This window comes from Schistocerca americana, chromosome 9 (genome assembly GCF_021461395.2).
Source record: "Schistocerca americana isolate TAMUIC-IGC-003095 chromosome 9, iqSchAmer2.1, whole genome shotgun sequence".
Classification (NCBI taxonomy): Eukaryota; Metazoa; Arthropoda; class Insecta; order Orthoptera; family Acrididae; genus Schistocerca; species Schistocerca americana.
The window spans coordinates 24239978-24262919 of record NC_060127.1 but is presented as its reverse complement, the minus strand read 5'-3'; the positions used below and the strand labels follow the sequence as shown (position 1 = coordinate 24262919).

General features: G+C 44.4%; 1 protein-coding gene across 1 annotated transcript in view; it reads right to left on the bottom strand.

Annotated features, from left to right (window-relative positions):
* The window catches only part of LOC124551112 (gamma-interferon-inducible lysosomal thiol reductase-like), a 67113-nt gene extending 50616 nt beyond the window's left edge, over window positions 1-16497 (bottom strand). The window contains exon 1 of the mRNA XM_047126051.1: window positions 16410-16497. Coding sequence (XP_046982007.1) covers window positions 16410-16466 — 57 coding nt within the window. The 5' untranslated portion in view covers window positions 16467-16497. The remainder of the gene's footprint in view (window positions 1-16409) is intronic.
* Window positions 16498-22942: the final 6445 nt, after the last annotated feature.

Below are 22942 nucleotides of genomic sequence, written 5' to 3'. Positions count from 1 at the left end.
ATGGCATAGGCACAGCAATCCTAGCTCAAACAAATTTCCTACATCACAATGACTAGGTGACAGCTCGAAATTACATGCAATAAAACAACGCACATCTTGAACTTGTTATAAAACATTTCACGTCACTGTATTCTTACTTTAAAAGAAAAATCCATTTTGTTAATTGGTGACATATATTTCATTATTAGTGCAAATCAGGATACCTATCGATGGTATGATATCGTGTTTCCTGAAATTCGCTTTTCGTTGTACCAGTTCGCTCAAAACATAGGCCAAAATTTTTGGAAAAATTTGCGGTAAGTTCCTATGGGACCAAACTGCTAAGGTCACCGTACACACTACTTAATCTAACTTAAACTAAGTGACACTAAGGACAACACACACACCCATGACCAAGGGAGGACTCGAACCTACGACAAGGGGAGCCAATAAAGGCAAAAAAAACCAGATGTTACATGGTAATTAAAAATGTAATGAGGTCGTAAACAGAGCCGTCAATCTGTATAAAACATTCGTTGTGAAAGCAAACTCATTAAAAAATTCGCCTCTTCCAGAAGACATCTCGTTAATAGTGTTTAGTACCCCCTCCGGATTTGATAACTAATTTAAATTCGGCGAGGCCACAAGTTTCCTTAGGTACGCTTTATCAAGCTGAAACCACTCGTTGATGATTATGTCCCACAAATGTACCGAATTAAGGGCATTTTGACTGCTGTGTATGCCCGCATCTCGTGGTCGTGCGGTAGCGTTCTCGCTTCCCACGCCCGGGTTCCCGGGTTCGATTCCCGGCGGGGCAGGGATTTTCTCTGCCTCGTGATGGCTGGGTGTTGTGTGCTGTCCTTAGGTTAGTTAGGTTTAAGTAGTTCTAAGTTCTAGGGGACTGATGACCATAGATGTTAAGTCCCATAGTGCTCAGAGCCATTTGAACCATTTGACTGCTGTGTATCGCCTGCTGTTCTACGTAAATAGACCGAAAAATTATGTGACGTTAAGATCGTGCGGTTTTGCAGCCAGTCGATATACCAGACTGACCGAATGTCGCGAGTCTTGCAAGATAGACGTCCCGCCAATAATGCAAGGTTCCAGACAGACGGAGCGAGACCGCACACTAAATTCTAGCGGCATACTGCAGCTGTTGTTACGTTACGCTTCTCGGGGCATGTTTAGCAAATAGTGCGGAGCTTCGCAATGCTGCGCATCAGGATACAAGCCAGACTCCATGGCTTAACCAGCAGAGTTCCTGCTCCAATTCTAGTCGCAATCGCAGCTATAGCTCCAGCTCATCAGCATGCCGACAACGAATCCGACTTGGAATCAACCGCTAATCATCAACGCACGACACCGTCACAGAAAAGTGCTTACATCTGCACAGATACTCCGCAAGCTACCTACGGAGCGTGGCGGAGGGTAACCTGTACCACCACTTGTCATTTTCTTTCCTCTTCCACACGCAAACAGAGCGAGGCAAAACCAACTGTCTACGAGGGTTATCCAGAAAGTAAGTTCCGATCGGTCGCGAAATGGACACCACAGTGAAAACCCGATGAAGCTTTGCACAGATGGATTGGTTAGCGTCTCTCGTATGACTTTCGATCGCATCAAGGCGCTCTTTTCAGTTGGGAGCGAGTAAAGGTGCCTACAACAACGATGTCTCCCGCCAAGTAGGAGGGCCCGCTGAGAGGCTTCGCCTTAATGAATGCAGCCCACCTAACACAACTGCCACGCACTTCCTTCTTCATGGCAATTCTCAGCCGCACTCTGCAGGGGCAGTGAAGACGCTCCTGCAGCCTTTTCGATGGGAAGTGTTCGATCACCCACAACACAGCCTTAATTGGCTCATCCTGAGTATCATCTCTGTTCACATGAAACGCTGGATACGAAGACAACACCTGGGCGCAAGCTACGCACTATAGACCAGCGTAGAGAATGATCGAAAAGCACCTTCTATGATGATGCTGTTGAAAATTTGGTTTAGTGCTCCGACAAATGTCTAAGTTGGAGCAGCGATTATGTAGAGAAGTATGTGGAAAGTGTAGCTAACTCTGCAAATAAAATGTTTCTGATTTTCACTGTGGTTTCCGTGTAGCAACCGATCAGAACTTACTTTCTGGACAACCCTCGTATGTGCCTCCATATGAGCCCTAATTTATCTTCGTGGTCCTTACACGGACTGTATGTTGACGGCAATAGAATCGTTCGAGAGTCATCTTCAAATGCCGGCACGATACATTTTCTCAGTAGTGTTTCACGAAAAGAACGTCGTCTTCTCTTCAAGGATTCCCAATTGGGTTCACGAAGCATCTCTGTAACACTTTCATGTTGTTCGAACCCACCGGTAGCAAATCTAGCAACCCGCCTTTGAATCGCTTCGATGTCTTCCTTCAATCCGACCTGGTACGGATCCCAAAGACTCGAGCAGTATTCAAGAAGGAGTCGCAGCAGCGTCCTACATGCGGCCTCCTTTACAGATGAACTACTGTTTCCCAAAATTCTCCCGATAAACGGAAGTCGACCGTTCACCTTTCCTACAACACTTCTCACATGCTCGTTCCTTTTCATGTCGCTTTGTAACGTCACGCCCATATATTTAAACGACTTGACTGCGTCAAGCACAACATTAGTAATACTGTAACGGAACCTTACAGGTTTGTTCTTCCTTCTCTTTCGCTTTAACTTATTTCCAAATCTAGCGCTAGCTGTCATTTTATCTAAGTCGTCTTCTACCTTCCTACATAACTTCGACACCATACCGTACAACACAGTATCGTCAGTAAACAACGGCAGATTGCTGCCCATCCTGTCCGCCAAATCATTTCTGTATACAGACAATAATAGCGGTCCTATCACACTTCCCTGGACCATTCCTGACGATACTCTCGTCTCTGATGAACATTCGCTGTCGAAGACAACATGCTGGGTTCTATTACTTAAGAAGTCTTCGAGCCACTCATATATCTGTGACCTTATTGCATATACTCTCACCTTCTTGAACAGCCTGCAATGTGGCACCTTGTCAAATGCTTTCCCGAAATCTAGAAACATGGACTGTGCCTGTTGCCCTTCATCCATAGCTCGCAGTGTATCTGTGAGAAAAGGACAAGCTGAGTTTAGCAGGAGCGATGCTTTCTAAAGCCGTGCTGATTCGTGGGCATAAGCGTCTCAGTGTTAAGAAAGTTTATTACATACGAATTGAGAATATGTTTAAGGACTCTGCAGCAAAATAAATGGCTCTGAGCACTATGGGACTTAACATCTGAAGTGATCAGTTCCCTAGAACTTAGAACTACTTAAACCTAACTAGCCTAAGGAAAACCTAAGGAAATCACACACATCCACGCCCGAGGCAGGATTAGAACCTGTGACCGTAGCGGTCGCGCGGTTCCAGACTGAAGACTCTGCAGCAGTCCGAAGTTAGGGATATTGGTGTATAATGTTGTGGGACCTTTCTTTTACGTTTCTTATACACTGGAGTCAGCTGCGCTTTTTTCCAGTCGCTTGGGACTTTGTGCTGGGCGAGAGCTTCACGACAAATGCTAGGTAAGCTAGGTAAGGGGCGAATGCTGTAGAGTACTCTTTGTAAAATGGGAAAGGAGACGTTGGAGTTCACCGATCTGGACTTAGTCCCTGAAGGTGACTGACGCAGACTACGAGTCATATAAAGCGGTCTGCTGAAGTTGAGTACTGTGTTGTTGAATAAATGAGTGTTTTGCAATTTTAATTTCTAGTCATTTCATTCGTCAACATGGCACGTATTAATGAAGCAATGTGAACCTGACTCTTGTCTCTCTGGAAGACGGACGTGGCCACAGCATATTCATCAAGGACATGTGGAACAACCAGGAGTACTCACTCACCGAGAATGATGAACATACTGTAGTTATTTGGAAAGTAACTGTCTAACTGAATTTCGAGTGTTATCTTTGTGTACCAGTAACTCCAGTCTGTATGCGTGCCACTTTAGGATCAGAGCTGTTTTCATTTTGCAAGACGATGTGTCCATAGGATACTGATCATAAAGATGCAGGAGGTGCAGGAACAATTGGCGACCTAGGTCGTCGCTCGCATAGCGCAAGTGCATAAATTTGGTAAGTTCAAAATGTGTAGTAGAAATACGATGGTTGCCCAGAAGATAATGCACTGCATTTTTTCTTCAACAATTCTTTATTGAACATAATGAGAATTACACACACGAAAGAATGGTGTTTTATCTACACACTTTATTTTCCCACATAGTCTCCATCCCGTTCTATAGCCTTCCTCCAGCGCGAAACAAGGGAGTGTGTGCCGTGACGATACCAATCCTTGTCCTGGTGGCGGTGAATCACCTCCTCATCGTCCTCAAAATGTCTTCCAAGAATGGCAACCTTTGCTGGCCGAAACAAGTGGAAGTCCGAGGGGGCTAGTGTGACACCCGTGGATGGTCTCCCCGACCACTGCAAATCGTGGAGCTCTGCCGAACCGCCTTCTGAAGACCTCACCCTCCGTGCCCAGCGATTAACTGTACTTCTGTCGACAGCAGATGCTCCACAGACTTTGAACAAGCGTTTGTGAATATTCCCCACAGTTTCTTTCTCTGTTGGGAGAAATTCAATGACGGCACGTTGCCTGTAACGTACATCACCTGCAGACGCCATTTTGAAACTGTCCTGCAGCTACGCTGTCTGTCGGAAGTGACGGAAACTTGGCGCGCTCACTCAGGAGACTGAAAATAATACGTACGTAACGTTTCGCATTCGTAGCGCATTTTTCGGCTGAGAAAAAAAATGCACTGCATTACTTTCTGGACAATCCTCGTAAATGGCAGTTGCATCGGACAGAAATATAACCATAAGAGTTGTAGCAACGTTTCGTGTCATATTTGTAGTGTTGGCTGAAGGAGGCCGAAATGCACGCGTTTTAGCTCACGCAGGCTGGCGTGAGCAGGGAAGAACTATACTGACGTGAGGTCTGGAACATGACAAGGAATGAGAATTCAGAAAGCGGACGTAATTAGTTTGATACTTAACTTTAATCCATTAATGATGAACGTCGCTCTTGACGGTACGTGATTCACAATATTATCTGTTAGTAACTGAATATGGCGCCTTGCTAGGTCGTAGCAAATGACGTAGCTGAAGGCTATGCTAAACTGTCGTCTCGGCAAATGAGAGCGTATGTAGTCAGTGAACCATCACTAGCAAAGTCGGCTGTACAACTGGGGCGAGTGCTAGGACGTCTCTCTAGACCTGCCGTGTGGCGGCGCTCGGTTTGCGATCACTGATAGTGGCGACACGCGGGTCCGACGTATACTAACGGACCGCGGCCGATTTAAAGCTGCCACCTAGCAAGTGTGGTGTCTGGCGGTGACACCACAATATTAACCTGAAGACCATTTCATCTATGTTTTTGAGAAATCAAGAAGCAGTCGTTTTTCTCTCCCCTCCTTCTCCCAGAGCGGATTTTCTTCCCTTCCCCCCCCCCCCCCCCCCCCCCCAGAGTCCCTGCACCCTCTCCTGTGTCCCTCCCACGTCCTTCCCTCCCCATCCCACCCATCTCTCCCTCTCCACCCCTCCCTCTCTCCCTTCTTCCCTTCCTCCTCATCTCCATGCCCCTGGCAGATTCTGTGTTTGCTCATCGTCTTCAGTGTGCTAAGTCAGTGTTGTGTTTGGTGCTGTTCTCCTGTGCGTCCAGAGCTGTGATTTTAGTTGTGTGCTGGACTTGTACGTAGTGTTACTGTCGGTGATCGTTATGTGCTACGCCATCCGTCGCTACTTAAATGCTCCAGCCATATTTCGCCTTGTGTTCTTTGTCCCAGTGTGAGGTTTTTCTGTGTGCAACACTTTTTTAAGGTTTTTATCTCCATTTTACAGTCGCCCCCTTTTTGTCTGTTCTCTTCCATTATGTTCCCCCTTTTTATGTTTATGTGCGCCGTATTTTCTCCTTTGTAATTTTAAAAGTCTTCTATTGTATAATTAATGTCTTTCAGCTGAAGAGCAGCGCACATGCTGCTGCCAGCCCGCTCCTAATGGGGAATTGAAGTACAGTAAAGAAAAAAAAATTCTCTTGGTATACCAAATCAACGTGGATTACAAAGTGAGGACCCAGCAAGAAGTCTGTACCAGCCAAGTGAACATTCATCAGGAAGAAATCCGAAGCAAATAATGGCAAATTTTAATTTAATTTTTTTAAACTGCACTTCTAGCTGGATGCTTTCAAATTTATAAACCCTGTAATTATTATACAACCTCTGAGATGGTAGACGGGGAGCAGGAGACGGACAGAAAGAGTGGGATGAGGAGAAGGGGAGAGGAGGAGATGAACAGGGAGAGGGCTCGAAGAGATGGACAGAGAAAGGGAATGGAGGTTCCACAAAATTTGTGTGAGTAGACCTGTGCTTAGGGAGCGATTTTAAGTGCAATGGCGACGTAAGACTAATCGCAAGTAAGGTAGTGACGGAATCAGAGGGGGGGAGTAGGTGGACATACAGAAGGGGGATAGAGAGGGAGGAGTTGTAGACGAAAAGGGAAGAGAAGATGATGGATAGAGAGTGTGGGGAGGAAGAGATGCAGAGAGAAAAGGGTGGATTTGATAGAGGAGGAGAACAAGATGGAGAGAGAGAGGGGAGCAGAGGAAATGTATGGGGTGCAGTCCTCATATCCCAATAAACTTTATTTCATATCTATCTGGGAACATGATTGAATTGAGGATACAGAAGCTGTGACTTTGTTAAGACCCATTTTTTTTTTTAATATTTTGTGTGAGCTTATGCTACGCTATAGAGCACGTGATTTGAGAAAATTAGCTCGGGGTTCTCTGGACACCGAACGAGGTGTCCCGGAATTAAAGGACAATATTCGGTGGGACTTTTAGTTGAGCTTCCGTACGAGATGTATTAGAAATCAATATATTGAAGAGAACGGTATTAAACTGATGCGCCAAAGAAACTGGTATAGGCACGCGTATCCAGATACAGAGATATATAAATAGGCAGAATACATTGCTGGGGTCTGTAACGCTTGTATAAGACAACAAATGTCTGGAGCACTTATTAGATCGGTTACTGCTGCTACAGTGGCAGGTTGCCAAGATTTAAGTGAGTTTTAACGTGGTGGTGCACGAGCGATGGGACACAGCATCTCCGAGATAACGATGAAATGGGGAATTTCCCTTTACGACTATTTCACGGGTGTACCGTGAATAACAGGAATTCGGTAAAACGCCAAATCTCCAACAACGCTGCGGCCGGAACAAGATTCTGCAAGAACGGGACCAATGGAGACTGAAGAGAATCGTTCAAAGTGCCAGAAGTGCAACCCTTCCGCAAATTGCTGCAGATTTCAATTCTTGGTCGTCCACTGGTGTCAGCATGCGAACCAAACGAAACCATCATCGATATGGGCTTTCCGAGCCAAAGGCCTTCTCTTGTACCCTTGCACGACACAAAGCTTTATGCCTCACCAGGACCCCTCTGCACCGACAATGGACTGTTGATGACTGGAAACATGTTGCCTGGTCGGAAGAGTCTCGTTTCAATTTGTATAGAACGGATGGACGTGTACGGGTATGGAGACAACCTTATGAATCCACGGACCCTGCATGTCATCAGCGAATTGTTCAAGCTGGCTCTATAATGGTGTCGATCTTGTGCAACTGGAACTGATTCGTCTAGATACGTCTCTGACAGGTGACACGTACGTAAGCAGCCTGTCTGATTACCAGCATCCATTCATGTCCATCGTGCATTCCGATAGACTTGGCAATTCCAGCAGGGCAATGCAACACTCGACACGTACGGGATTGCTACAGAGTGGCTCCTGGAACACCCTTCTGAGTTTAAACACGTCCCCTGGCTACCAAACTCCCCAGACATGCACATTATTCAGCATATTTGGGATCCATTGCTACGTGCTGTTCAGAAGAGCTCTCCAACCCTTAGTACTCTTACGGATTTATGGATAGCTCTGTAGGATTCATGGTGTCAGTTCCTTCCAGCACTACTTCAGACATTAGTCGAGTCCATGCCACGTCGTGTTGCGGCACTTGTGCTTGCTCGCGATATTAGGCAGGCGTACCAGTTTCTTTCGTTCTTCAGTGTAATAACAGGGCGCGTGGGATATTTTTTTCCTTTTTACAGGACGGCCCACGGGAAATAGCACATTTTCTGTTGGCTGCTCTGCTAGTTGTGCGTTTACAGTGGCACCTATAACGACCGCCAAACTCCGTCGTCAGAGATTGCACGATAGCATCGATCGACAGCTTGTTCAGAATGCGCCCCGTCTCCTTCTTCAGCTATTTGACTGGATCATGGAGGTTAAGTTATTTTAGAATCCATTCCATCAGGTGATTTTAATCTCCTTGGGCTAGATGGATAACACGGCTCCTCTGTGCTTGGAGACGAATTTCAATAGGAAGGAAGAGGGCATGAAATTGAATGAAATTTGGATTTCGCTGCTGACGAAGATGTCCACCAGTCTTCCACCATGGGAAGACAGCAACATCGGACGACGGCAGTCGACAGCGACCCGTTACGTTCGCGTATTCAAACCATATGACGTCACGCCACTGTGCGGAATTTCGCGGAAGTGAAATCCCTCCGACCACGGCATAATATCCCGGAATATTTTATTAATTGCAACATGGCGGTGTCTAACGTAAGTACGTCGCTGCGTGATAAACAGCGAGCTCTAATTGAGTATCTAACAGGAGAAAACTTGGTCCACACAAGGAGCACCGACATCTTCAGCATGACAACACACGAGCGTTGGATCCGACGTCTTGGATCGACTGTCATAGATCATCCTCCATATAGTGCTGACTTGGCCCCATCTGTTTCGCATGTGTTTCCAAAACTTAAAGAGTACCTTCAGCACTTCAATTTGATAGTGATTAAGCAGTACAAGCAGAGGTGAGGACGTGGCTCTGTCACCAAAGTCAGACATTCTACAGTAACGGTACCAAAAAAATTAATCTCTCGTTGGGAGAAATGAGTTTGTTGCTAGAGGGACTACGTTGAGAAATAAATATGTAGACATGAAGGATAAAGATGTAGAATGTTAAGAAAGATTTTTTTTTTTTTTTTTTTTTTTAAGACTGAGTTGGCAAAAGTCATGGTTGTTGTTGTTGTGGTCTTCAGTCCTGAGACTGGTTTGATGCAGCTCTCCATGCTACTCTATCCTGTGCACGCTGCTTCATCTCCCAGTACCTACTGCAGCCTACATCCTTCTGAATCTGCTTAGTGTATTCATCTCTTGGTCTCCCTCTACGAATTTTAGCCTCCACGCTGTCCTCCAGTACTAAATTGGTGATCCCTTGATGCCTAAGAACATATCCTACCAACCGATCCCTTCTTCTGGTCAAGTTGTGCCACAAACTTCTCTTCTCCCCAATTCTATTCAATACCTCCTCATTAGTTATGTGATCTACCCATCTAATCTTCAGCATTCTTCTCTAGCACCACATTTCGAAACCTTCTATTCTCTTTTTGTCTCAACTATTTATCGTCCACGTCTCACTTCCATACATGGCTACACTCCACACAAATACTTTCAGAAACGACTTCCTGACACTTAAATCTATACTCGATGTTAACAAATTTCTCTTCTTCACAAACGCTTTCCTTGCCATTGCCAGTCTACATTTGATATCCTCGCTACTTCGACCATCATCAGTTATTTTGCTCCCAAAATAGCAAAATTCCTTTACTACTTTAAGCATCTCATTTCCTAATCTAATTCCCTCAGCATCTCCCGACTTAATTCGACTACATTCCATTATCCTTGTTTTGCTTTTGTTGATGTTCATCTTATACCCTCCTTTCAATACAATGTCCATTCCATTCAACTGCTCTTCCAAGTCCTTTGCTGTTTCTGACAGAATTACAATGTCATCGGCGAACCTCAAAGTTTTTATTTCTTCTCCATGGATTTTAATACCTACTCCGAACTTTTCTTTTGTTTCCTTTATTGCTAGCTCAATATAAAGATTGAATGGCATCGGCGTCTCACTCTCTTCCCAGCCACTGCTTCCCTTTCATGCCCCTCGACTCTTATAACTGCCATCTGGTTTCTGTGCAAATTGTAAATAGCCTTTCGCTCCCTGTATTTTACCCCTGCCACCTTCAGAATTTGAAAGAGAGTATTCCAGTCAACATTGTCTAAAACTTTCTCTAAGTCTACAAATGTTAGAAACGTAGGTTTGCCTTTCGTTAATCTTTCTTCTAAGATAAGTCGTAAGGTCAGTATTGCCTCACGTGTTCAATATTTCTACGGAATCCAAACTGATCTTCCCCGAGGTCGGCTTCTACCAGTTTTTCCATTCGTCTGTAAAGAATTCGTGTTAGTATTTTGCAGCTGTGACTTATTAAACTGATAGTTCGGTAACTTTCACATCTGTCAACACCTGCTTTCTTTGGGATTGAAATTATATCCCTTAATATCGTGTCGGACCTCCTTCCCCCCGGCGTAGTACAGTAGTTTGACGAGGCATGGTCTCAACATGTTGCTAGAATTCTCGCGCAGAAATATTAAAAAATGCTGCCTCTATAGCCGTCCATAATTTCGAAAGTGGTCCCAGTGCAAGGTAGCCAGAGCATTCGCTAGAATTGTTCAGACCGTTTTTCAAACCAATCGCGAACAATTGTGGCTCAGTGACAAGGCGCATTGTCATCCACAAAATTACCATCATTTGGGAACGTGAAGTCCATGAACGGTTGCAAATGGTCTCCAAATAGCATAACATAACCGTTTCCAGACAATGATCTCTTCAGTTGGACCAGAGGACCCAGTCTATTCCATACAACACAGGCCACACCATTATCAAGCCACCACAAGCTCGCACAGTACCTTGTTCACAACTTGGGTCCAGCGCTTCTTGGGGTCTGTGCCGCACTGAAATCGGGCCATGTCTGACCAGGCCAATGTTTTCCGGTCGTCAAGGGTCCAAGCGATATGATCCCGAGCCCAGGAGAGATACTGCAGATGATGTCGTGCCGTTAGCAAAGACACTCGCGCCGGTTGTCTGCTGCCATAGCCCATTAACGCCAAATTTCGCTGCGCTGTCCTAACGCATAGGTTCATCGTACGTCCCACGTTGATTTCTGCGGCTAGATCAAGCAGGGTTGCTTGTGTGTTAGCACTGACATCTCTACGCAAACGCCGCTGCCCTCGGTCGTTAAGTAAAGGCCGTCGCCCACCGCATTGTGATGAGAGGTAACGTCTGAAATTTGGTATTGTCGGCGTACTCTTGACACTGTGGATCTCGGAATATTGAATTCTGTCGTGTACATTGTTCCGCGTAGTCAGCGCGTACACAACTTTCCCAATAGAGCGCGCCCCGCTAAGCACAACAGCGCAGGCGCAGTGCTCGTCCGTCTCCGCACTACGAGATGGCGCTGCCATAGAGACGGACCAAATTCTGCTTCCGCCGATCTGCGTATTAATACGTAATGCAGCCAAAGAGATTGCTGCTAATGTAGAACCTTTTCTCCTCGCGGATCACACTCGCGCAGTGCTACCTGAACGCGCGAGGTATTATAACGAGTGTACAGACCTCCGATTAATCACTCTGCATTCGTCTGCACCAGTCTGCATTAGTCTGTAGACAAGTTTCAGTCTGCGCCTAATAAGATTATCATATTCCTGTACATAGCCGTGAAGATAAATGTATAGACACTTTGCCAAGTATCAGAGATATGTGAGAATAAGATTAACTTACGAAGACCAAAGGAACTTCAGATTGTCAATTGTAAATAGCATCCAGAATCAAATTAAGTAAGGTTTATAATTTTTATTATTTTAATAAATGTGTGTGAAAATTAATCAAGTTCTGTTTAAAGTTGGTCACCGTCAGTCTGCCACTCTAAGCATGCAAGTGGCATTTCTATCGTATGAGCTAATGGCAGAAGATAAACACGCCACGATAAGACCACGAGACATATTACTGACGCCTACTTCTCTAGAGCGACAGGACAAATAATCTGATGGTGTGTGTACCGAAGGTCTTACAGTACGAACACCACACAAAAGCACTCGCGCCGGTTGTCTGCTGCCATAGCCCATTCACGCCAAATTTCGCCGCGCTGTCCTAACGCATAGGTTCGTCGTACGTCCCACGTTGATTTCTGCGGCTAGATCACGCAGTGTTGCTTGTGTGTTAGCACTGACAACTCTACGCAAACGCAGCTGCCCTCGGTCGTTAAGTAAAGGCCCACTGCGTTGTGATGAGAGGTAACGTCTGAAATTTGGTATTGTCGGCGTACTCTTGACGCTGTGGATTTCGGAATATTGAATTCCTTTCTTTTTTTGGGTCATAAGTCTTCTCACTGGTTTGATGCCGCCCGCCGCGAATTCCTCTCCAGTGCCAACCTCTTCAACTCAGAATAGCCCTTGCAACCTACGTGCTCAATTATTTGCTTGATGTATTCCAATCTCTGTCTTCCCTACAGTTTTTGCCGTTTACAGTTTCCTCTAGTACCATGGAAGTCATTCCATCATGTCTTAACAGATGTCACATCGTCTTGTCCCTTCTCCTCATTAGTGTTTCCCACATATTCCTTTCCTCTCCGATTCCGTGCAGAACCTCCTCATTCCTTAACTTATCAGTCCTCCTAATTTTCAACATTCGTCTGTAGCACCACATCTCAAATGCTTAGATTCTCTTCTCTTCCGGTTTTCCCACAGTCCGTGTTTCACTACCATACAATGCTGTACTCCAGACATACGTTCTCAAAAATTTCTTCCACAAATTAAGACTTATGTTTGATACTAGTAGACTTCTCTTGGCCAGGAATTCCCTTTTTGCCTTTGCTAGTCTGATTTTCATGTCGTCATTGCTCCGTCCGTCATTGGTTATATTAGAGCTTAGGTAGCTGAATTCCTTAACTTCATCTACTCCGTGACCATCAATCCTGATGTTCACTTGCTGTTCTCATTTCTGCTATTTCTGATTACTTTCGTCTTTCTTCGATTTACTCTCAGTCCATATTCTGTACTCATTAGATTGGTCATTCCGTTCAGCAGATCATGTAATTCTTCTTCACTTTCACTCAGGACAGCAATGTATTCACCGAATCGTATAATTGATATCCTTTCACCTTGAATTTTAATTCCACTCCTGAACTTTTTATTTCCATCATTGCTTCTTCGATGTACAGATTGAAGAGTAGGGGGGAAAGACCACGTCCCTGTCTTACACCCATTTTAATCGGAGCGCTTGATTCTTGGTCGTCCACTCTTATTATTCCCTCTTGGCTCTTGTACATATTGTATATTACCAATCTCTCCCTACAGTTACCACTATTTTTCTCACAATGCCGAACACCTTGCACGATTTTACATTGTCGAACGCTTTTTCCAGGTCTTGATTTTTCTTTAATTCTGCTTCCATTATTAACCACACATAATTGCCTTTCTCGTGCCTTTACCTTTTCTACAGCCAAACTGGTCGTCTTCTAGCTCGTCCTCAATTTTCTTTTACGTTCTTCTGTACATTATTTTTGTCAGCAACTTGGATGCATGAGCTGTTAAGCTGATTGTGCGATAATTTTCGCACTTGTCAGCTCTTGCAGTCTTCGGAATTGTGTGGATGATATTTTTCCGAAAATCAGTTGGTATGTCGCCTGACTCATCCATTCTATACACCAACGTGAATAGTCGTTTTGTTGCCACTTCTCCCAACCATTTTAGAAATTCGTTACCGATTCCGAAATGCGTCTAGCTCCAACTACCCTCCGGCGTTCAAAGTCTGTTAATTGCCGTCGTACGGCCACAATCATGTCGGAAACCTTTTCACATGAATCACTTGAGTACAAATCTACATCTACATCTACACGGATACTCTGCAAATCACATTTAACTGCCTGACAGAGGGTTCATCGAACCACCTACACAAAAATTCTTTATTGTTCCAATCTCGTACAGCACGCGGAAAAAACGAACACCCATATCTCATTTTATTACGGTGACCGTTTCTCCGAATGTAGATCGGCGGCAACAGAATATTTTCGCATTCAGAGGAGAAAGTTGGCGATTGAAATTTCGTGAGAAGATTCCGCCGCAACGGAAAACGCCTTTGTTTTAATGATGTCTACCCCAGATCCTGTATCATTTCAGTGACAGTCGCTCCCCTATTTCGCGATAATACAAAACGCGCTGCCCTTCTTTGAACTTTATCGACGCACTCCGTCAATCCTATCTCGTAAGGCTCCCACACCGCGCAGCAGTATTCTAAAAGAGGACAGAAACCGTAGTGTAGGCAGTCTCTTTAGTAAATGTAATGACAGTTCCATCCACGCACCGCCCAGATACACTTGTTTACGCGATAGTACTGCCATCTGCATCTGTGAATATAACTGTCCCATGACTATTTTCATCTGAGTGTATTTAAAGAAGCGTTAAGAATTTTCACAAAAAAATCGAAGACGCTACTTTTCAGCTCGCCCTCGTACTAATGCATGTTTGAAAGAGTCGTAATAATGCATGGTAAGTCGCCTGTTAGTTAGGGACGTACAACAGAGCACAACAATGAGCCGCGGCGCGGCTCGCGCCAGTGTTCTCTTACTTAGAATGGCATCGCTGCCATTGATTATAGGGTCACCATCTTTGCCTTCGGCGATTCTGGCCGGTGGTCGGGTGGTCAACGGGAGAGAAAAGAGACAGGGGACTGGATTCGCAGGGTCGGATGTGGCTTGTTGACGTTTACCCTGAGGCCTGTGGTACGACACCTGTACGCTATGGGCAGGGTCAGCGAGACATCCCGGCAGTGACTTGATGGGACCTCGGGTTTGGTATCGCGGTGGTGCACTGTTGTGTTTTTGGGCTTTTCTGCTGCGAGGGCATGTTACTGGCCATTGAAATTGAGATGTGTTTATGGCATGACGGAGGAAATGTGTGATGCTCACTGCTGTTGCATGTGAAAAAGCTTCGTCTGCCTTGTGTCTGTGCAGGAAATTATGTGAAGTAAATAGCTGATACTACGGCGACGTCTTGCGCTCACGCGTTGTTGAATATATTTCGGAATTACTGAATGGTGAAGATATCCCACGTGTAAAGCAAATGAAGCCATTTGCGCCATACGAAGGTACTGTTTTATTCTGCTTAAATCTGTGTCAGTTATATGTGCATTTATATGCCCGTCTTTAGTTATAGAAGTGTGTAAACAGAGAGCTATGTGGAAAGGGATGTAAAGTTGAAACCCTTCCAATAAGTGAATACAGTCGAACTAAAGGTGCCTTTCGATACCAGCACCTACCTCGGGTAATGTGTTATTCGGAGGTTGTCATGGTACTGTAAGTAATTATTATACACAAAATTGTTTATTCTGATTACAGTAAATTGGAGATGTAAGGTCGGTTGTGTGCCGCTGTAAATTACTATTGTCTCCTCTGTGTGGCAGCATAGCATTGTCAGTGGCTTCAATCGTTATTCCTGTCATATTTCGAGTTTTGTATTCGCGGGTTTGCTTAAGCTGACACTGTTGAGTTGTAAGACCTATAAACAGGCAAGTCGAACTGAGTATTCTATGAGCTCAAGACGATATTCTATTACGTGGCACCTTAGTTTGTTATAGGTTAGAAGTATTTTACGTGTTATTAATATTCTGCTGTTTGCTTTGTCTAAAGAGGAGCTAGTTCTGTGAAGTAGTCGTTTATATTTTACTAGTGTGTTACGCGTCGTGCCTTTTCTTGTTAATTATTTTTGAGAAGCTACAAATGACTCTGTGTATGTAGCAGGTAACTGAAACAGACGTGTTCACGGGGGTCGCGTCCTGACGGGGTTGACAGTGGCCCTTTTTACTACGGCACATCCGGCTATCCTCCTTCAGTACATTTGTCTCGCTTATATCGTTACTACGTTTCTCGGGTGGAATTAGGGCTTACTGTAATCACCTTATATATTGAAGTTAAGTATCTCCCTTGCCAGGGCGCGTACCTTCGTGGATATAGTCGTATTCTCACCTGTAAAGATTGGTAGTGTTATTCATTTGTTCTCGTCACATGTATGATTATTTATCTTGTTATATTTAATGTCAGTCAAATGTAAGTGTTAGCGAGGTCCGAATTGGGACGTTGTATTCTCATCTTGTGGAAACAAATTTAAGTGATTTTATTCCTTTTTTTAAGTAGCCTTTAGATGCGTACATTTTGCCTCCATGTTTGGTCTTTTTATGGCTTCCACGTTAATTAAAATTACAATAAAGGTAAATTTAGTTGCTAAGTGGAGCCTAAGTTAAGTGCAGGAACCCTACCAAACATGAAAACGCGTTTTGCAAGAATATGGCACTTGGAACGTTTTGCAGAACCACTCTTCATTTATCTGTAAGCTATATTGGTGTAAATATAGGCTGAACCTCGTAATAACGAAATGAAAATGCAGTTCGTAGTTTGGGCCATCTCCTATCTAGTTAACCCCGCGCAGCAGCTCGGCCATACATACCCGCGCATTCCACACGAGGCTGACGCAGCTCAGAAACAAGTACGCTTGCAACAGCATCTCAGCGCCACTGCAGAGTCCTAACTGCGCCGTGAGCTGGTCGGCAGTGTCAAGGGTCCCGTCACACGTTGTTCCATCCAGCTGACCTCTGAGCCCGCCGGCCTGATTTAATCTAGCGGCAACGACCTCTCATTGTTTATGTCCGGCAGTGAGTGTGTACCGTCTCCAGCGGCGATAAGATTACACGCACGTGACCACGCAAATTGCATCGTAGACTTCCTCGCTGCGCGCTGAGTCACGGGTTTCGTTCGGATAATTGGACTACTGACATCAGAGACTATTTGCGAAATGAATCGTCGCCTTACTGTGCCGGATATCACTCGCACCAAGCAAGAGCGCCCATGCCCATAGTTTGCAGGGGAGGGTAGGGGCTAGATCTGGGTGTATGGAGTATTTTTAATATTTTGGAAGAGCGACTTCTAAGTAGCCATAAAAAGCTCCATGTCCGACCCTGTTAAACAGTTACACAATCCAAACTTTTAAATCATGACTACGGCATATTTTTCTTTCCTCCGAGATCTAGTCCCCCCCCCCCCTCCCACTTGCCCCTGGGTATAGACGCCCTTCACCCAAGCTCTTTTATTGTAAAATGTTAAACAAACATCCCTACCTTCCCACTCACTTAACCCGTGCCGACAATGGCACAAATGTGCCTCTCATTGTTGGTCACAATTACATAACAAAGACTGCTCAATTTCACTTCCCGAAGTCCGCAAGTGCAACCGTTAACTCGCGAGGTGACTTTTCTGTAACGTATACCACGAGGTTGAATTTCTGGGACCACTACTTTTAAACCCAGATTTAAGGCAAAAATCATATGAAATTTTTAATTTATGCTATACAACATTTATTTTCACAATTATTCAAGTCTTATTTAAATGCTTCTAATTTGTTTTATTGCATTAAACAAAGCCTACAGCATTTTGCTATTTCTTACATAAAAGCACATAATTTTGAGTGGCTACCTCAAATAGTACACATAAATGGACTGTTAGAGAACTGAATTCTGCATTCTGAAAAATTATTCAATCTATGTAGCAAATAAATTTCCATATAGAACTCAATTCCAGGGTTTAAATTTGCGCATAAAGATTCCACCCGACAGCTGCAAAAAGAAACTCTGTCAAATTCACATGGATTGCTGGTAACTATATTTTTCTTATCACCACTCAGAACACATTCGGTTTTAACAGACACTTCAAGTATTTCATTGAAGAAACAGACAGATTCCCATCACAACTTTCCTGAAGTTCTTCCTCTGAATGATACTCTTGTTTGATAGCAGAACTGTGATCACTCGCTAATGTGAAATCTTCGTCTTGTTCGTTTGTTTCTTGATCTATATCACTGACACCTTCCCCCATAAACCGACTAACAATTTCATGCCGACCGTTGTGACCGAGCGGTTCTAGGCGCTTCAGTCCGGAACCGCGCTGCTCCTACGGTCGCAGGTTCGAATCCTGCCTCGGGCATAGATGGTGTTTGCTGTCCTTAGGTTAGTTAGGTTTACGTAGTTCTAAGTCTAGAGGACTGATGACCTCAGATCTTAAGTCCCATAGTGCTCAGAGCCATTTGAACCATTTTGAGCCATTTGAACAATTTCATCAAACTCGGGAAAGTTAAAACAGACACATACGTGTGAACCCAGTGTGAGCTGTACGGTACCGAACTGAAGAAAGCAGGTACGTAGTTCACGAGGCGCGGTGTAGGAGACTCCAACACCTATCAATAACACGTGTCAATAAACACAGAAGACGATAACGCAACCGACAACAAAAGATTGTAGGTTTGTTAATTCAAGGAGGGTAGAGGGAGTATAGAAGGATTCTACCAAAACTGACTTGGAGAGTGAGTTCGAACATTTTTGAGCGGTCTGAGAGTCCACACCTAGTGAGTTAAGGGTTAAAGCCAATGTTGCCAAGTTAGCGGTTTTCCCACTACATCTGATGGTTTTGTGTACACAGATTTTGCGTCTAGTGACTAGTGGGAACTACAATTTAAAATTATTTTGGTGGTTTTACGCTAAAATTAATTTAAAAAAATATCACTTGACCCAATCATCACACATCAGAGAGAGTATTTAATTACTATAGTAGCTCATAAATTTATATCATCCCAGTATTTATAATACACGGTATTCCGTCTTAGTTACCATATTGGTATGTGCCCTTACTATTATGCGCTCTAGTATTAATAAATCAGCAATTGCGTGCGTAATGCAGACCTGTAGTGCCGATGTTTATGTCGTGCTTTTTACATCAGTGGATGTTATTTTAATGCTAAACAAGGGCAAAGTAAAGGCACAGCACACCCAGACATTTCGTTATGAGATGGTAAATTAGCAGACTGTCTAGAAGGAATTCAAGGCGATGAATGGCATATTGTAAATGTTTTCATAATATACTATGTGATCAAAAGTATCCGGACACCTGGTTGAAAATCACTTACTAGTTCGTGGCTTCCTCAATCGGTAATGCTTGAAGTCAGTATGGTGTTGGCCCAGCCTTAGCCTTGATGACAGCTTCCACTCTCGCAGGCATACGTTCAATCAGGTGCTGGAAGGTTTCTTGGGGAATGGCAACCCATGCTTCATGGGGTGCTGCACTGAAAAGAGGTATCGATGTCAGTCGGTGAGGCCTGGCATGGAGTCGGCACTTCAAAACATCCCAAAGGTGTTCTATAGGATTCAGGTCAGGACTCTGCGCAGGCCAGTCCATTACAGGCATGTTATTGTCGTGTAACCACTCCGCCACAGGCCGAGCGTTATGAACAGGTGCTCGATCGCGTTGAAAGATTCAGTCGCCATCCCTGAATTGCTCTCGAACAGTGAGAAGCAAGAAGGTTTTTAAAACATCAATGTGCTCTGATAGTACCACGGAAAACAACAAAGGGTGCCAGCTCCCTCCATGTAAAACACGACCACACCATAACACCACCGCCTCCGAATTTTACTGTTGGCACTGCACACGTTGCCAGATGACGTTCACTGGGCATTCGCCCTGCCATCGGATCGCCACATTGTGTACCGTGATTCGTCACTCCACACAATGTTTTCCCACCAATTGTCCAACGTTTATGCTCCTTGCATCAAGCGAGGCATCGTTTGGAATTTACCGGCGTGATGTGTGGCTTATGAGCAGCCGCTCGACCATGAAATCCAAATTTTGTGACCACCGCGTAACTGTCATAGTACTTGCAGCGGATAATGATGCAGTTTGGAATTCCTGTGCGATGGTCTGGATAAGATATCTGCCACATTACGACCCTCTTCAACTGTCGGCGGTCTCTGTCACTCAGCAGACGAGGTCCGATTGTACGCTTTTGTGCTGTGCGTGCCCCTTCACGTTTCCAGTTCACTATCACATCGGAAACAGTGGACAAGGGGATGTTTACCAGTGTGTAAATCTCGCGTACAGACACGTATGACACAAGTGACATTCAGTCACCTGACCACGTTCAAAGTCCGTGAGTTCCGCAGAGCGCCCCATTCTGCTCTCTCACGATGTCTAATGACTACTGAGGTCGATTATATGCGATGCCTGTCAGTAGATGGCAGCACAATGCTCCTAACATGAGAAACGCATGTTTTGGGGGTGTCCGGATACTTTTGACCACATAGTGTACTTTGTTAGCGCGTTATGCCGACATAAAAATAAGACACGGCAGCAGCAGCACAATTTCCTAGCGTGAGACAAACAAAAATACTTTCCAGAACTGTGAAAGACTCTTTAGAAGTGAATCAGACTGACGGTTTCGTTCCATTACTTGTTTCCTACCTTTGTCCCGTAACGTCATGTTATCACTTAAGCGATTAGTGCAAGTCTAGATTCACAGACAATTATGCTGTCAGAAAATTCATGTACACAGAACAAAGCGCAATGGAGTTATAAAACATGGAGTTAGGCCCTATATCGTGGCAAGATATCAGTGGCAGCATGTACAGCGTTCTAACTGATGAATAAACAGGCATTGTCGTGACCAAAGTTTTAGGAATAACAGTGTTACAATGCTGCAACCAATGCGATCATTTCAACATGTTTGAAATTAGTGTAATGCACATTCTATTGTAACAGCAAATAAAGACACGCTTGAGAAATTCAAATTAGATCCAAAGAAGTTGCAGGGTATAGACACCAATTCGAATGTAATGGTAGGTGATAATAACGGTGTTCTTCAAATGGTTCAAATGGCTCTGAGCACTATGGGACTTAACATCTGAGGTCACCAGTCCCCTAGAACTTAGAACTACTTAAACCTAACTAACCTAAGGACATCACACACATCCATGCCCGAGGCAGGATTCGAACCTGCGACCGGAGCAGTCGCGCAGTTCCGGACTGAGCGCCTAGAACCGCGAGACCACCGCGGCCGGCGGTGTTCTTCAGATGTTGAGAAAAAACATTCCGCATTTGATTATTACGTAACGTGTATGCCATTCATTTCACCTTGTTATTTCTGATGCGTGTGAAAGCTACCATGAAATTTTCACTTCCTGGTTAGAAACACAAGTAATTGGTTTTTGCATTCTTCCACTCGCCAACAGTTATATCGTGACATTTACCAGACAATCAGTGAAGGAGTACGGTCTCTCAAAATTCCACACGCAGGTGCTTCGCGATAATTGTCCTAACAAGAATTACAGACCAACGGTTAGAGCTTACGACTTACTTTGAAATAACACGAATTAAAAACGAGTGTTCACCTGCGGTAATTCTTTATGAAATATTTTCTGATGAATGCAGTTTGGCATATTTAATATTTTTAAAGATCCGAGTCTTTGAGCTTTGTAGATGGTCAATAAACATTTTGAATCCAATACAGGGGATCCTTGTAAGCTGTTAAATGACCTCGTTGTGCAAATACCATCATTAATGAAAACAAGTTGTTGTTCCCACACATCCAAATGGTTCAAATGGCTCTGAGCACTATGGGACTTAACATCTGAGGTCGCCAGTCCCCTACACTTAGAACTACTTAAACCTAACTAACCTAAGGACATCACACACATCCATGCCCGAGGCAGGATTCGAACCTGCGACCGTAGCGGTCGCGCGGTTCCAGACTGAAGCGCCTAGAACTGCTCTGCCACGACGGCCGGCCCCGTAGTTCTGTTTCACTGTCAGTTGTGAGTGAGATGGCGACTGTGGAGCACAAGGCTTTCTGCGTTCTTGAGTTCGCGAAAAGTGAGTCGCAAATTGCAGTGCAGCGAGCATTTCGGACCACATTCGGTGTTCAACCACCAACTCGCAGAAGCATTAGCCATTGGTTTAAGCAGTTTAAACAGCCTGAGAGTGTGTGCAAAGGAAAAAGCACAGGCCGGCCGCCTGTGTCAGAGGATGATGTCCGACGGATTCGAAAAAGTTTTGTGGGCAGTAACATTAAGTCTAGCAATAGAGCCAGTGGAACTTGGAATATCCCAACCAACTGTATGGAAAGTTCTGAGACGGCGTTTGCTGTACAAGATTTACCGATTACAACTTGCGCAGGGTGTCAACACCGATGACAAAGAAAAGCGTCTCGCATTTTATGGTTATGTGCTAGCAAAAGTGGAGGATAACGCATTACTACAGCATGTTATTTCCACCTTAGTGGAAAAGTCAACAGACACACAATGTTCGCATATGGGGTATGGAAAATTCACATTCACCATTGCAACACGAAAGAGAGACAGACCAAAGATAACGTGCTCTGTGCCGTGTCCCGTACAAAGGTTTATGGACCATTTTTCTTCGCGGAAAGAACTGTAACGGAAATCACGTACCTGGACATATTGGAAATTCCGAGGACTTCATTTTCCAACAGGATGGAGCTCCGCCCCATTGACACCGCAATGTACGAGGCTTTTTGAACCACTGTCTTCCTCAGCGCTGGATCGGTCGCAGGGGACTTGAGGACCTGGCTCTGCACTTCTGGCCACCGAGATCTCCTGATGTCACACCCTGAGACTATTTCTTACTGGTTTATGTGAAGGAAGCTGTTTACGTCTCGCCTGTACCAACCACTGTGAGTGATCTGTGGAATCGGATCACTGCTGCAGTGCACTCAGTAACAGCAGATATGATTTCACGTATGTGGGACGAGTTTGGGTACCGCATCGATATTTTCCGCGCAGCCAGCGGTGGCCACATTGAACATTTATAACATTTACCACATTTCTAATTATAAAAACTAATTAATAAAAAATTATTACAAATTATTAAATTTATTTAATTGATATCAGACATTATGAAAAAAAAAACTCTGAAATTTCCTCTTTTCATTGGTATAAAGCTTGTTCATTTTGGATTTGTACTTGAATAAATACAAAGTTTTGAAAATGGGTCCGTAATTTACAATAACCCTGTATTACAGATTTAAACACACGGTGTTGTATTCTCGCTAGCCGCTTTTATGTCGTCTCGCTGCCTCTGTAGAGCTGTACCATGAGAAGCAAGGAGAGGGTGTTGGTTGGTGGCTGGTATCCTCGTTCTATAACA